This window comes from Phaethon lepturus, unplaced genomic scaffold, assembly GCF_000687285.1.
Source record: "Phaethon lepturus isolate BGI_N335 unplaced genomic scaffold, ASM68728v1 scaffold40107, whole genome shotgun sequence".
Lineage (NCBI taxonomy): Eukaryota > Metazoa > Chordata > Aves > Phaethontiformes > Phaethontidae > Phaethon > Phaethon lepturus.
This window is the reverse complement of record NW_010550491.1, coordinates 7,789-23,574: the sequence shown is the minus strand read 5'-3', so window position 1 is coordinate 23,574 and position 15,786 is coordinate 7,789. Positions and strand designations below refer to the sequence as shown.

The 15,786-nt window shown below is 44.4% G+C and overlaps 1 protein-coding gene across 1 annotated transcript in view; it reads left to right on the top strand.

Annotated features, from left to right (window-relative positions):
- Positions 1–5: 5 nt before the first annotated feature.
- Positions 6–15,786, top strand: part of TRIB2 (tribbles pseudokinase 2) — a gene marked incomplete at its 5' end in the record, with an annotated part of 20,097 nt that continues 4,316 nt past the window's right edge. The window contains 2 exons of the mRNA XM_010290575.1: positions 6–128; positions 4,176–4,468. Of these exons, the coding sequence (XP_010288877.1) occupies positions 6–128; positions 4,176–4,468 (416 nt within the window). The remainder of the gene's footprint in view (positions 129–4,175; positions 4,469–15,786) is intronic.

Genomic DNA, 15,786 nt, shown 5'->3' with positions numbered 1-15,786 from the left:
CGCCGGAGACCCCGAACTTGTCGCATTGCGTTTCTTGCATCGGGAAATACTTATTGTTGGAGCCTCTCGAGGGAGACCACGTTTTCCGAGCCGTACATCTGCACAGCGGCGAGGAGCTGGTTTGCAAGGTAATGCCTCTCCTCCCTCTCCCCCCCGGGCGCGCCCGCTGCCGCCCGTCGGTTTCCCCGGCCTTGCGGGAGGGCCGAGCGCGGCGGTGCGGCTCAGTTACCGAACAGTTGAGAAACAAAAGGCAGGGAGACGGGATTAACGGCGCATCCTGTAACTTTTCCCTCTCTCCAGACAATGGCCACGTTATAGCGGTGGCCCGGAGCCAGTTCTGCCTCTTATCCGGGGAATGGGGTGGGGGGAAGGTATTGTTCTGGAAAGAGCCGTCCTAATTTAAGTAGGTCTTAACGTGAGTTCAGATCAGGAGAAAGCCTCGTCTTCCCCACTCTCACTTTTCAAAATGGAGTAGGGAATCCCCAGCTAATTTTAAGGTGTTGGGACTTGCTGGCTTCCTCGGTTTTTCCTGTCCCTAGTTCTGTGAGTTAGGGTATGGCAGAGACTGGAGAGAGGGGGGAGATTGCCATCAGCTTTGTCTTAAAAGTGATTAAAAAAAAAAAAAATCCACATCGAATTAATCAGCCTGAGCTCCCTCACCGTGGAGGTTGTTTGCAAACAGCATCCTCCCCCATTGCACAGCAGAGCAAGACTAAAACCTGCACACCTACGGTTTTAGAAGAGCAGACAAAATAGCTATCCCACTCCTTTGTAGCCTGCCTGCTTCTCTCTGCTTCCTCCCAGTTTGCTCCTGCTATTCAAAGGTGAGCTGTGGGAAAAAGAAACCCACATGCGTGCACGTCTGTGGAGGGATGTTTTTCTCTTTTCGGGCTGAGGGGGGTATTTTCCTTTGTTCCTAAATTGCGATTCTCATTGTCTGTAGTGACCCAGACTTACGCCCAGCAAACTGAGGCAGTACCCAGTAGTAGTTTTTATAACTATGTAGCAAATTGCACCCTTGAAACGCCTGCTATAGTGTTTGTATTGTTCCCAAAATACGGAATTGTGCCATTTGGCTATCTTGGGCAAATTTCTAGTATCGAACTAACTGCAAAATGGAAAAGTAGATATATATTACAGCTCATTTGTATTCCAGGGTTTAATGACAGTATTGCTGACTGTTTCGTACTTTCTCATACTTGATTCATAAGAAGTTATGGTCCAGGCTGTAGCAGGGAAGAGAAGAGAATTGCTCCTGTTTGCTATTTGTAAAGGTGGGAGTTCAGAGGGCAATTTAAATGTGCTTACTGACTGAGTTATAAAACCTGATGTTAAGGCAACCTGGGACTTTTGTGTGATTATGTAGGGAGAAAAAAGGGCCCGTGACTTTGCAAAGGACTAATACTGCATGCTGAACTGAATGCTTTGTTACTAAACTGAAACAGAACATGAGAATTTCTAGAATGAAAGCCCTGCTCGGCGCGGTAGTACAGCGCTGCACTCTAGGACATTGGCATCCTTTCATGAAATAAAGAGATCCCACAAAGCTGCTGCTCTGCCTGAAATTATAGGTGAACTTGCATAGTAAGTAGTAAAGCGGGGGCTATGCTCTTCTTTGTTTCCTGTTTGGTTTGCAGGATTAAGGCACTGTTTTGATAACAGTATGAGCAGCATAACAGCAGCTCACAAAGAGTGGACTTTACATTTTTTTTTTCCTTCCTTTTAAGCTGTACGTTTTTGAGCTGATCCTGACATTTGTATAGTACCAGTTTTTTCCATATGTGCGAGGCACTATTTCTAGCTGTGCCCCAAAAATATGATCTTAGCCTGAATTGCTAGTTTGTGAATATGCAGTTGTCAGTCCTGAACTCATCTTAAATTAATGCGTGCTTTAAAATGCCTGCAGTATCATGACTACTATTTGTGAAGTAGCCTTCCAGCTAAGAGACCTGCTATCTGGTATCTTATTGAAGATGCTCTTAAGAGATTGCTTGCAGAAACGCTGGTTTGGTAACAGACACATACTGATGATTCTCAAGATTCATTTGGCTGCACCCACTGACTGTACAGATGCCGTTATTTGCTTCAAGGCTCTGTGGCATCCAAACAATGGTAACTTCTCACTTCCAATTCCCAGCAAGAACTAAATCAAACTGTAGCTTATTGGACATTGGCTGAATTGAGGCCAGGGATCTTAAAAGCAGGGATACAAAGAAGCCCTTTATATCATACTGCTATAGTCTAGGTATTCTAGACTATAGCAGTATGATAGCGCTTCCCGTCTCCTCCTTTCAAATGTAGTACTGGTACACATCCAGACCTACTTATTTAACATAGCCTGAGAACCACAAAGTGTAACTAATTTATATCAGGATAATCTGGTTAGGAGAGAATCCTGGATAGGCCTTTTTTCACATGGAGAGTTTGAGCTACACGAATGTTCCTGCTTAAATTTTATTTTATAGCAGCCGCTTTGTAGAAGAGCTATTCACTTACAACCTAGTAGTTATGAGTTTTGCGATCCAAATGTCAATGAATTCTCCTCTAGAATGAGTTACACACCAGGGATTTTAGCAACACCCCCTCCCCACCCCGGTTCTGCTTCCCTGGCGCACCATGTCACCCGAATGCCTCGGTGCTAATCTACCCCCCGTAAAACGTGTTGGATCTGTTTGGCAGTCTGCCTTTAAGGTTGTTTTTGCCTGTGCTGGAGTACAGCAGCACAGGTATGGTGTGGGGAGAGAGAGGTTTGTGAGGAGGGGGTGTCCCAGTTTCTCAGGGTTTGGGTTCTTTTCTGCGGAAGGAGTTTGTTAGGATTGCGCTCTGAAGCATTTAATGACTCAGGATTTGAACCCTCAGGTAAATTTTTATTGAACCGTATCTCGCTCAGTTTTGAAAGCTTTTTAAAGCTTCAAAGAAAGCAGGGAGATTTGCTTCTTGGAGAGGATACAAATACCTGCTGTTGGAATACAAATACCACAACACAAAAAGATGAAAACCAATTGCAGTTTAAACCAGTTCGTTAGATACCTACACCAGTTCTTCATTTTTATGTTCAGTTAGAATGACGCACGACTACCTTAAATTCTTTTTTTCCAAAGTAACAAAACAGCCTAGCGTTAAGTTACATATTAATAGAATTTTTATGCTGGTGGAAATGCTAATCCTTTGCTTTGTAGTGTCTCTGGAGCAGGTATAATTAAAACTAAAAATCACTCCTATCAATACTTTACTCATATTCTCTTTTAGCGTACTGACTTCTGTTATTCTCAATGAAGTCTTTCTTCTTGTAATGTGGGCATTTCTCAATTGACTCAAATACTGATTCATTCGTCATCGCTAGATTATAGTAACTTTTTATATTTGGGTTTCCCAGCAGCCTTTTTAATTCTTACAGCTCATTCATAAGATCAGTGATAACACACTTACTAGTAAGGGGACACTTTGCTTTTAATGGAGCACTTGATTGAAATGCAGAGAGTTCAGGGTGGTTTTGTCTTTGCCTTTTGAAGGATGTTTGTCTGCACTCCAACAGGCAGGGCTATTTCCCTGGTTGTCCTTCTGATCTTATAAACAGCCATTGTAAAACCGAGACTTTGAAAGTGAAAGTGACTTTGCTGTTTGTCAGAGATGAAAGAAAGGCAGGAAGTAAATATGAGTAGCAATAGATGGTATTTTAAACTTTAAAATCCTTAAAGCTCTAATGGGTTAATAAAATCAAGAGAGGGAGGCGTGTGTATTGGGATGGATTTAATGTGACAGCTTCTCTCAATACACAGCTACTGGCTGTGTTCTCTATGAGTTTATTTGGATGGAAAATACAAGATAAACACATTTCCTTCTGAGCACTGCCCTTATACATTGCTGGTCTTCACAGCTTAATTCAGATTACATTCTAAACTTGATCAGCTATTAGCTAATGAAATTATTCTTGCTACAAGTTTTGAAGACTGGCCTTGCTTGTCAAGGTTACATGTAGCTTCTGTGCAGGGTTGTGTAGTCTGTTTTGTCTTGTCCTCAGTGCCGTGAGCTTGTGACATCCTGTTTACATCAGCGCAGCTTCAGCAACAGCATAAATTGTACTTAGAGATGGTTCTGTTAACGGAATTAGATGTACCGTAACTCCACTGTCCTTCGTGTCGCTAACCCTAGCTTTACTGTCATTGTTCCTGCAGGTGTTTGATATTGGCTGCTACCAGGAGTTATTAGCACCATGTTTTTGTCTGCCTGCGCATAAAAATATCAACCAAATTACTGAAATAATTCTTGGGGAGACAAAAGCGTATGTGTTCTTTGAAAGGAGCTATGGGGACATGCATTCGTTTGTTCGTACCTGCAAGAAGCTTAAAGAAGAGGAGGCAGCCAAGCTCTTCTATCAAATAGCTTCCGCTGTTGCGCACTGCCATGACGGTGGACTGGTACTGCGAGATCTCAAGCTGCGAAAGTTTATTTTCAAGGATGAGGAAAGGTAAGAGTCTCCCTTACTTTACAGGTCGGGGTGCCTGAGGTCAGATATTCAGAGTTACAGGATGCTGTGCCCTCCAGTGTCACCGTACCATTCGTTTGTGGTACACAAGGTGTTAGACTTTCTTTGCTTTTTTCTGCAACCTGGTCGTGGGATGGATGTGCCGTTTTACCTTCTGGCTTAGGCTTTGGAGTACAGTAAGTATAGAGTGCCGTTTGCAGCTGTGCTTGGCCTCTGCATCTCATCCCAGAGGAGCACCCTCATTTCTAAGGAGGGAACGTCTCCTGGAGGAAGGTTCTGCATAGATGTCTGGTGTAAGAGCTCCCCTATCATAAAGGCTGCTGGTATTAAAAAAAGGAAAGGGGCAAAAGCTCCAGTATGTTAAAGAGGGTTGGGGACTGAAATGGGTCATTCCAGTGAGGAGGCATGAAGAGGAAGAACAGCCCAGTGGTTAATGCTGACGCAGGTTGGAGGGAAGGGCCACCAATGCTTTGAAGGGCTGCCTTCAGGACAGCTTCTTGTTTCCTGTGCTGGAAGGGTCTGGAGGCTGCTTCTGAGAGTATTATGTAGTCACTAATCTTACTAAGACTAAAACTGGCCTGCTGTGTGGGTGCATGTTTTTAGTATCAGAGCTGTTGTGGAACTACCTTTTTTTTTTTTTTTTTTTAATATCTCTTCCCTGCGCACCCTCCTCTCTCAATAATTGGGTAGTAAATGATTTGGGGAAGGAGTATGGGAAGACAGGGAAAGAAATAATGCTGGATGCTCTGCGAATATTTTTGAAGTGGCATTTCTAATGCTGACCCAGAGCTATACTGTTGTACCTGGGGAAATTTCATATCTCTTTCCTTGTGGTTACCAGTTTTCATTATGTTACATCATGTATTTGCTTGCAACTTCCACATAAAGCACCGGAGGAATGTACACTGTCAGATTGATGTCAGGCTTTCACAGAGGGATTAAATTGGAAAATGACCATTATGAAAAAAATGAAACCCCTAAGTGGGGGCAGAGCCTGCCTTTGTGCTTCTTCATGTCTTGGTAGAGGATGGGGAGGTGTTTTTCCCTTTTAGTTAAATCCTATAAATTGTCTGAAAGCTTGATCAAACTTGGATGTTCTGGAGAGCTTTGTTAAAAATAACCGGTGCATATCAATTCCCTTTGAGGCAGTTTGGGGAAGTTACAAGCAACAGCTGAGGTACTAAGTTTTCTACAGGCTCATAAAGTCCATGATCTCAGAATTAGAAAAAAAAAAACTTGTACACAATTCAGTCAAGAAAGAGAAGTTCCTAGCCTTAAAATAAAAAATTACAACCATCTGTCCGGTTTAAATATTCTCTACTTACATTTTATTACAAGTTGACTTTTGCAAAATAAACTTCTTTTAATCTCTTTACAAACTGAAAAGTAAAAGACATATTTTTCACTTCTTAATTCTGTTCAGGCAATTCTCTGCAAAGCAAATAGCTATTCTTTATTTTTGTACCACAGCCCCCATATATATGATTACCCTTTCCTCCTCTTCAAAGAAGAAAGCCTACAATGAAACTAGCTTGATGTCCATTCAGAGAGAAATGCAAAGCAGAGCGGAAACTGCACTTTCACAACTTCTACTCCGAGTTTAATTATTAAACACCATTACAGCACCTTTGATGCAGATAAGAAGGAAACTTGTACAAAATACTTGAGGGAGGGATTGTTTTCTGTTATAGCTGATAACATCCTAATGTGAAAATGGATTTTTTTAACTTTATTTTTTTTTTTCCCTGGGGATATATGTAGATTTGTGTGGTTTTGTATGAAGGACAGGACTTGGAGAAGCCCTAGGGCTGACCCTCGCTTTCCGCTCTGAGCGACGGCAGCGTGAGCGCAGAGCAGCGCCGTGGGCGCAGACGCGGGCCCGTGCTGAATTCTTCTGAACTCCTACCCTCCCGCTTACTAGGAACTGAGCGCAGCGCGAGGCACGGGGCCAAAGCCTTGAGCCACCCAAGAAGAGTTGTGCGTACTATAATAGCAGTGTTTGCTTTTATGAATGTTTTTAACGTAACTGTAGTCTGCGGAATCACACAGTTACTCACTTCTGAGCAGCGTCTTCTAATTATACAATAATTCACTTTAAAGGTCAAATACGACTTGCTGGTTATTTTTAAGATAATCGTAATGCAGTTTTGTTCTGGATGGGATGTTGCTTTGTAAGTAGAGAGGTATTGTAATCCTTTCTCTGCTAAACAAACAGAGATGAAATAGTGTGAGATAGAAATAGACCCAAACAGCGACTGTCTTTTTTCACATGCTCTGATCATCAGACTGTAATCAGTCATCACGTTCAATCTGCTGCTATATTTAGGCTGAAAAATCTTCTTGGTCCTCTGGGTTCACGGAGGTGTTTGTGTGTTGCTTGCACCCCTCTGAGCTCGCGTTCCCCGCAGGCTGCTGGTGAGGGTGCCCGCCTTTCAGTGCCTGGAGACGGGTGCTGCACCATCTCTTGCTCTTTGGTCCCGGTAATGGACCACGGAGGAAGAAAAGAGGTGAAAAAGATGTTTTCAGAAATGTGCGTGAACTCCGCTGCTGCGTGTCTCCTCTCCTTCAGTGGAGCTCTTTCTCAGTAGTTCTTTTCCTAACTGTTTCTTCAAGTCTGTTTTTCTGCAGTTCACCTTTAGTACCTACTCTTGGAAACTTTCTCTTCTTGAAGACTCTTGCAGCTTTTATTTTGGTAGAAGAAAAGACGGGAAATGCAGCATGCAGGCAACACAGGAATGGAAAACTCGCTGCTTTTTTTTTTTTTTTTTTTAAGCAAGATACTTGCCTGCTCTTAGCCAGACTGGAGGAGCCAGAGAGAATGCAAAGGGTATATGGAAGCAGTTCCGTTCCTTTAAAAAAAGAAAATCAATTAAAGCCTTTCTTAGTACATACTCCTTCCATTGATCCTAATGATAGGAAGTTCGATATCAAATCGGAGCTCCTGGAGTTTTGCAGACTGGTACATACAGCATTGAATACATACCTCATTGCCATTATCTAAATTACAGCTGGAATTTGCAATGATTCAGGCTCCTGATCTAGCAGCGTCATGAGTGCTGTTTGCTCCTGATGTCACTGCTAAGAATGCTTGTTATCTGGATGTTGCAAACTCAGTGCTTTGTGATGTCTGTAGTGAACTGGGAAGTAAGAAGGTGGAAAAAAGTAATGTTGGAGGCTGGTAGCGATGAGCATTATTTAGGGGTCCTAATTTTACTAGCGACGTTCTCCTGGTGTGCTAAACCGAAGGTAGACTGCGATGACGTGTTGTGCCTTATTACTGCATGTGTGTAAATACATCAGCATTTTAAGAAATGAAATCCAGAATACCACAGTGTGGAAACAAACAAAACCAATTTGTCTGTGTTTCAAGGTACTTCATCTATAGCTTCTTCTAATCCTGAACTGCAGAATAGTGAATTGCATTCCACGAGAATGATGTGTGCTGCTACCAAGCACCTTAGGTCTTCTATGGTGTTTTTTTGTTTTGTATAAAAGAAAGTTGGGGGGTTGTATTTTTGGGGGGTAAGTGTGTCTGTGGTTCCATGTGTAAAACTACAGGTGAAATAGCCAGTCTTGTAGTATTGAAATTTCAGAGTTAAGCTCCTTAAACATGCAACTCTTCTTGATGAAGCAGAACTTCTAAGACAGTACCGCATGGCTGGAAATCTTTTTGTAAGACTGGGTTAGCAAGCAGCAGCACATCCATTAAATAAGGGCAGTGACTTTCAGAGCACTGAAAATATGGAAAACAACACTGGCTTGCCATGCTGGGTCTCACTGGACTTTCTAAAGTAACTGTAAGATTCTTAAATACTTTAAAAATTGGCTCCTTAAACTTCTAAGTAAAACTTGAATCCAAAACAGTAAAGATGAGTTAAGGTAACACATGTGGTTTTGTATGTTTTCTGCTTCCGTGCATCTTGGTCACTTTTTCTTGTCCTGGATAGCAAGCCAGGTCAACGTTGATGTTTGTGGGGCTCTTGCTTTTGATTATTTCTGCTGTGTTCATGTCATGGTATTTATGGTTTTCCTTGTACAGCCTGTCCTCATAGCAGGCCTTTGGGCAGAGCGACTGTGCCCTTCTGCTAGCTGGTGTCCCATAACGATGTGACAAAATGAGCAGGGCTTTTTGGGTTGTGCTAAAAGTAGCACTATACACTCTGTGTGTGTGTATATATATATAAAATAAAGCAGTTCATCAGTCTGATATATAGCAGATGGTTTGAGAAAGAGCAACCTCAAAGATCTCAGAATTAAATCAAGCATTTCTGTGTCGGTTGTTCCAATAGTTTTCTTATTACAAGAACATTTCTGCTGTCAGGGAATTACTAATTTCTTCAGTGTGTTTTTAAGCTTTTAATTATATTAAAATACTAGCTGTCGTAATATTTGAAGCTTAAAGACCTTGTACATTCATCATACTTGTTGAAGGGAATATTAAATTAATTTTGGTATTTAGATATTGTAATTTTCCTGTGTTCTTTGACTAAATATGAGAAATGGTAGGCAGGTGGGTTTCAATAAGAATAAATAGAATTTGACACTTTGCTCTGTATTAGGGGAATGCAGCCAGTACAATACGCTAATTTAGAAACCCTGTGTTAGCATAACATGTATTTGGTGTTCTTAGATATTTTTTTTCCTTTAGAATGTCTCAGCTCTGAGTAGATGGTGCTTATAGGCGACCTAGTTATGTTGTTTGCAATCCTAGTGATACAAACCTGATCCCACAAAAAGGCATTTACTGACCTTTTTCTAAACAGACCTTTCATTTTCATACAGTTAGTAGTAAGTTTCCTCTCCAGCATTTGTCAAATTGTAATGCAGTCAGATGCTTTTTCCCCTTGATGTTAGGACTTGCTATTTTACTTACGATTCAGTAGAGAACAGGTAAGTTAACACTCTCCCAAAGTCCTAGAAAGAGTCCTAAAGTGAAAGAAAACGAAACAAAACAGGAGTGCTCTTTAAACACCAGGAGATTCAGAAATAAAACCAGTCTTCATCTGTTTTGTCATTTAAGCACTTCATATTACTCTGAATGGGGCCACAGGACTAAAGAGCACAGCTGCTTCAATAGTGGAAAATCGTAGGTCAGATTTCAACCCAGAAATTATTATTGTTTTGCATCTTCCTAGAATATGGGGGAGGAAGGTGAATTTCTTCACAGGCAGCAAATCTCTGCTGTCAAATTTCGGACAGAGGATGAAGCAGTTGCACAATTGTTTTCTGCAGCAGTGTTCATGCTCCCTTTTGCCTTCGTGTGGTTTGGTTTCTAAGCCTCTGTTTTCTCCAGGTGCTCATGGGAGCAACGCGCTTTGGATTTGTTGGGTGTGCGGTACCCTTCCCCACAGGGCGTGGGAGCCTGTCTGCAGATGTTGAACATCACACCAGCCCTGTGAAGCGCTTAAATCTCCCGCGGGCGTAGATAGTCATAGGGGTTAAGTGCTGTGACTAAGGTCATAAATGAAAGCAAAACCCAGAGAAAAGTTGGCTGCTGGCTGGCCCCAGGATGAGGATGGGAGCTCCAATGGACTTTGAGTCAGCTCAGGGCCCTTCAGCAAGAACCATGAATGGTGAGAGCCTTTGCTGTAGCACCCAACTCTGGAGTTTGCAGCAGATTTTGCCCTTGGACTGTGCTGTCTTCAGGTATTTGGCTCCTAGCTGGACATGTATCTTTTCTTCTTCACTCTTCCTTCAGTCTTCACCTTTTGCAGCCTCGTGCAGTAGCTCTGGTGGTGGGTGGTGCGGAAGTGCAGCCCCGTACCATGCCCGGAGCAGGGGGGAAGTCCTGCTTGGGGGCCTGCCTTTAGGCTGGGCTGGACTGGCAGGTTGTTCCCATGTCCTGCCCGGCCGCCCTGGCCACGCTGTGTGGCTTTCCGAGAGGTGCTTCTGGGTGAACACTGGTACATGTTGGCTGTAATGACAGATGTGGTTGGCTTGGTTGGGTGCTCGTCATGAGATTGATCTCTTTGATCGTAGGTGCTTTGCAGTCCCTGGAAGTAGGTGTTTCTTGAGGCATCTTGCAGTAAGAGTACAACAGCTGGTTATTTTGAAGGCTTGAAAACCTCCATCCGTAGACTTGGTGCAAAATACTCCATGTTGACATTGGAGCAGACGCTAAGGATGTCTGTGGATGTCTGCTGGGGGTGAGGAGAGGAGGCAGGGAGCCCAGCTAGCGGCAGCTGCGGTGGACTGTCATGGTGAAATTCTTCTGCTGCCTTTTCTTCTACTTGTCCTTCTTATCACACTGTGAGATTACTTCAGGCTTGGGAGGGAGAGGAAAGGCGGGGATTGTAAACGGGAGCCAACCTGGAGCGTATTTAGTCTTAAGCACCTGCTTTTTTGGTAGAGGTATATTGCTTGGAGACAGGTTTTACAGACATCTAAGAAAAAGGTTTCCAGTGGGGTTGTGAAATAATGGGCCTGCTTTATCTTAGAGGTGCTGAGCACCCACTGCAGGGCTCAGAAAGTGAAGGGTTGTTTTCACAACATGCAGTTATGTTAATAAAGTAAAATTTTGGTCTCCTTTCCCTGTGGAGCTTCACCATGCATTGTATGAAAAGACCTTGAAAAGATGGTGAACACAGCATACAGTTGACAGCGCAACCTTTTAAAACTCTGAGCTTCAATGAAATCTAAAAGATAAAAGTGGGGTGAAGTAGCTGCTGTGAGCCAGATGCTTATCAAATAATGGACTTCCCTCAGTATTCAGCCGAGCCCCTCTGCTGAAGGGTCTGCGTTGGATTTCAGAGCCTGCACCCTACACACATATCGCTACCTACTGACCTACTTTTTGGGGAACGTTTCTCCTGAGACAATAAGGACATGGAAGAAACTAAGTATATGGCATACAGGACAGGCTGTTCCCAGCAATCCTATTTGAGTGTTGTAAAGCTGAGGTCTTTGGGGCTCCAGCCCTTCCAGGAGGTGTGCGAGGGAATGCTCTCAGAGCTTTTTTTTTTTTTTTTTTTTTTGATGTGGGTGTAACCCTTAGCTTAATGTTTTATTTTCCTCTGAAGCCAGCTTCAAACAAGTTACAAGCCCTAAGCTGCTGGGTCCTGCACGTCAGCGAGGGGTGCGGGGCAGGCTGAGGGCGCTGGTAGCATCCCCTCGGAGGAAGGGTGGGGGATATGTAATTTTTAGAGGCTTCCGCATTCTGCGGAAGTACCAACGAGGGAATCTTCCCTTAGGAACAAGGCTCATCCGGTAAACCTGTACAGCCTGCAAGTCCCAGTTGTCTTTCGAAACGTATCCTTCAGCCCGTTTCATTATGCAAGAGACGGTTTGTCTGACAGCCTTTGTGCAGGTTTTGGTTTTTTTTTCCCCTGAAGTTGCGTAGGATGTTGTGCGCTGAACCCCCCGGCTGTGTGCTGTTACGCACGCGAAGGGATCTTGCGGTGAAAGGAGCAGGATTTAAATTGATGGCGTAACGTTGCCCCCCTGCTCCCGCGTGCCTCGCCGCCCCCGGAGGAGATGGGCTGGTTCTGAGTTCAGAACGAGTCTTTGCACCGAGCTGCAAATCATCTGTGCGGGGCCTCGTTAGCTGCCTTCCCCATCTCGCTGTCTCCGCGACGGCAGCCGGCTTCTGCATTATTTAGGAGAGATTCCCTTAGTTAAAAAAATCAATTAGTAAAAGATAACTGTTTCCATTGCTGAGCTTCCTTTTTTTTTTTTCTTCCCTGCTTGTGACTCTAATGGCATGACTGCATTCATTCTCATCTCGTCTTTATAATGGGGTGCTAGCAAGTGACCTTGATTAAATGACCTGTAAATTATTGGCCACATAGGAGCAATCCCTGATCTACTGGGCAGTTGATGGCTTGAGTGCCTCTACCTAGGGAAAGGCTTTCCTGGCCTCAGTCAGAATCATGTTGAAATATGAGATAGCATTGCTTGGGTGCCTTCATTTTTTATGTGTCGGCTAATTTAGGGGGGAATATTGTGAGGCACCCTTTAGAACCCTTTAGAAGTTGCCATTTGATATGTACCTGCAGTCATGTTAATGAAATGGCAGTTTGGGTGGCCGTGATGGTTGTTTTGTGATCTCTGGAGGCATGAGGCTGCTATAGACAACCTGTAAATCTGGATCATCTAATTTTGACCCAGCCTGAATAGCAACTAGATGGTGTATCTGGAGTGTCTGAAGCAGGATGGCTCCTTCTGTCTTCTCCAGCTGATGTGGCTGTCATTTGGGGGATGATGCTGGACTCAAATTGTGGGTCTGGTTTGCAGTTAGTGTTCCCAAAATGGTAACAGTGGCTCAGCTGTGGTTCAGGTGTTACTTCCCATACAGATGGCTGTCGGGGGCAGACTAGAAGCAACTGCTTTCATTGATTCAGGCATGAGCTCCTTTACTACTGACTGTTTATTCACTTGCAATGGAGATATTTTCCTCTGAAACACTCAGACTTTCAGTCAGTATTTCTGCTTTAAATGTTCCAGGTTTTTTGGGGTGGTTTTTTTTTTTTTTTTTTTCTCTCCTGCCTTATGAGCTCCGGGCCTCTGAATAATTCCACTGAGTTTGGTATGGAAATTGTGTTTGCTTTTGGAGAGCAAGTGTTCTTGCAGCCCTGGCTTCGGTGTCAAAAGGCAGGATAGTAGTTTGCCAGAAGCCCCTCAGCTCTGCAGGGAGGAATGATGCGAATCACTCTGAAAAAAGTGTAGGATGTGCAACAAAGCCGTCTGCCAGAGATGGGTGCTAACTCAGGAGGTTGCATTGAAGAATCTTCTGGAAGACGTTTAATTGATTAGGTTTTGTTACATTACTGAAGAGCAAAGTCTGAATGCAGTCAAGTAATGAATGGCATATTGATAAGAAATTCAGAGTGGTATTGTTTTTCATGGGTTTCCCTGACGGTTTCTATGGGGACAGAGACGCATTTCCCGTCTGAGTGCTGCTGCTGCCCTCTGATTGCACTTCTGTGGTTTCATTCACCAGTAATGGGAAAGCATTCATAGGCAGAATAGCTTCCCCTTTTTAAATAGCCATGATTCAGGGTTGTATTTTTTTTTTAATGCATTAGACTAATGCAGTGTTTTATCAATGATCTGATAGATGCATAATGCTCTTTTTCCAAGTGCTTATTCAGGGTCTGCATTAAAACTTGAAATTATGTACTGTAATTACGTAAGCCTTGACAAAAGTCTTTGTTGCCCTACAGTACATCTACAAAGTGATTCTCATCCGGCTTTGGCAGTAGCTTTCATTTGAACTTTAGGGATTAATTTTGTTGCAGCCATTTGAATGGTTGAACTCAAATGCTGATGCTTTTGGAAAACCTTTTCTCCTGTGGGTGTCCTTCAGTTGACTGATGCGAGTTAATTATTTAGAGAATGAAAGTTTTTTAGAAATGTGACTTTTCAAAAAAAAAAAAAGGTTATTTTTGTTTGTCCTTTTTCTGCTCTATGATGGGAGGCGCTTCAAAGCGGATGGTGATTTCACATGTCAGTGCTTGGTTTTGAGTCTGTCCCTTGCCTGCCAAGTGTCGAATTTAGGGTTGTCCGGTTACTCCGCAATTGGATGCACTCCCCACCCTTTGCTGTGGAGGTTCGCTATTCTCAGAAACTACTTGCAGTTTTGAGGGCCTGTTTGTTGTTGTTGGCTTTTATTCTTTTTCCTGGATATTTGATTTCAGTGCTTCCTCTGAGAGAGTGTGTGTGGGGGAGAGAGAGATTGCTTCTCATCCAGGGTGTCTCTGCATTTCAGTGTTTAGATTCCCCTCTTTCCTGTCCCGTTCCACTCCACAACTCCCCCCCCCCCAAAAAAAAAAAAAAAACCACCAAACAAAAAACCCAAAAACAAAACTCTCTGGCTTGCAGAAAACAGCTCTTCTAGGTAATGCTTAAAATGTGGAGAAAGGGAAGGCACCCAGAACTGGAAGCTGTTTCTCGCAGAGACGGGGTGCTGTGCGCTGGGGAATAGCAGCTCCCGAGCCGGGCTGCTCCTCTTCGATTGCCTGGGGAGGGCGGGGGGGAAGGCGAAAGAACTGTAAAAAGGGGAGTGAGACTCGCTGTTTACACCCGCCTGTTACCCAGTTGTCGTCTGGTTACCGATTGTGTTCCGAGTGCGGGGCTGAGGCATGTGAACTCCTCTGCCGCGGGTGCAGAGAGGCGGGGGTGGGTCTCCCTCGCAGCCGGCTGCCCTCGGCAGCAAAAGCTTGAGAGGGTGGAAAACCTGCGTTGTCACCTTCTGCAAAGTCACCCAGCCTTACACACGAGAGCGGGAACATCCGAGTTGCTTCTGGGGGTAACTGGGAGCGGAGAAAGCCGCGCTGAGGGCACGTACCTGGCCGTCTGTGCTCGGGGGCTGCAGTCCGCGAGGGAAGCGCGTACCTGCGCGGAGCGGCGTGTCCAGGGCCCGGCCTGCGCGGGAGCACCGCCTCGTCGCAGAGGAGCCGTTTCACCGCTTGTACCTTGTACGCGACACTGCTTGGGGGCTGGGGGCTGGCAAGGAGGGAGGAGGAGGACTGAAGGTTGTGTTTTCGTTTAATTTGGGGCTTTTTGTTTCCTCAAAGCCTGTCAGCTCAGCAGGGTGGAAAACCTGGTTTGAGTGTTTGCCTCATCTGGCCATGGCTGATGGAGGAGCAAGGCAGATAAGGGCCAGCTGTTGTTCCATTTGCTTAAACAAAGCCCGCCGTAGCGTGTGCGGAGGGCTGCAGCCTGCAGCACCTTGCGGGAAAAGCAAGGCGGGGATAAGGCTTTTGTATGCTGCTTCTCTTTTATTATCAAGATATTCTCTCCTGTTGGAGAAAAAGATGAGGATTTTTGACACCCCGTGCAGTCTGTTCTTTCTGGTTTTGTACTGCGTCTCATGTAGAAAATAAGATATTAGGGAATTCCAGTAATTTTCTGTAACATAAAAGCTTCTCAGTAAAATGTTTCTCCAAACTCTTTGGCAACTCTCAGAAATGTAAAATAGGATGGGAGGGTACCGAGCCTTTCCCTGCGCTGTTGAGGGGACGGCAGGAGAGCCTGGGGGGGGCTGACTTCCCTCCTGCAGGTCGGTTGTAAGCAGCGAGCTCTGCCCCGCTCCCTGTGTGTGTTCCGCTCCTGTCAGCAGGAGCGAGTCGATGCTTTCCCATCTGGCGCTTCAGTGACTTAACGCACGTTTGGGTAGCTGGCCTCACCGTTTTATTGCTACGCATAATGTTCTTATGGAAAAACTGAGGTGGGCAATGCAAATGGAAGCTCAGCTCATGTCCCTGCCTTCCCTTTCATTTCCTCCTCTCTGTTCTCTGACCTTCTTGGCATGTTTTTTTCTCTGGGTGTTTCTCTTCCTGTGCTGTGCAGGTGCAGGAACG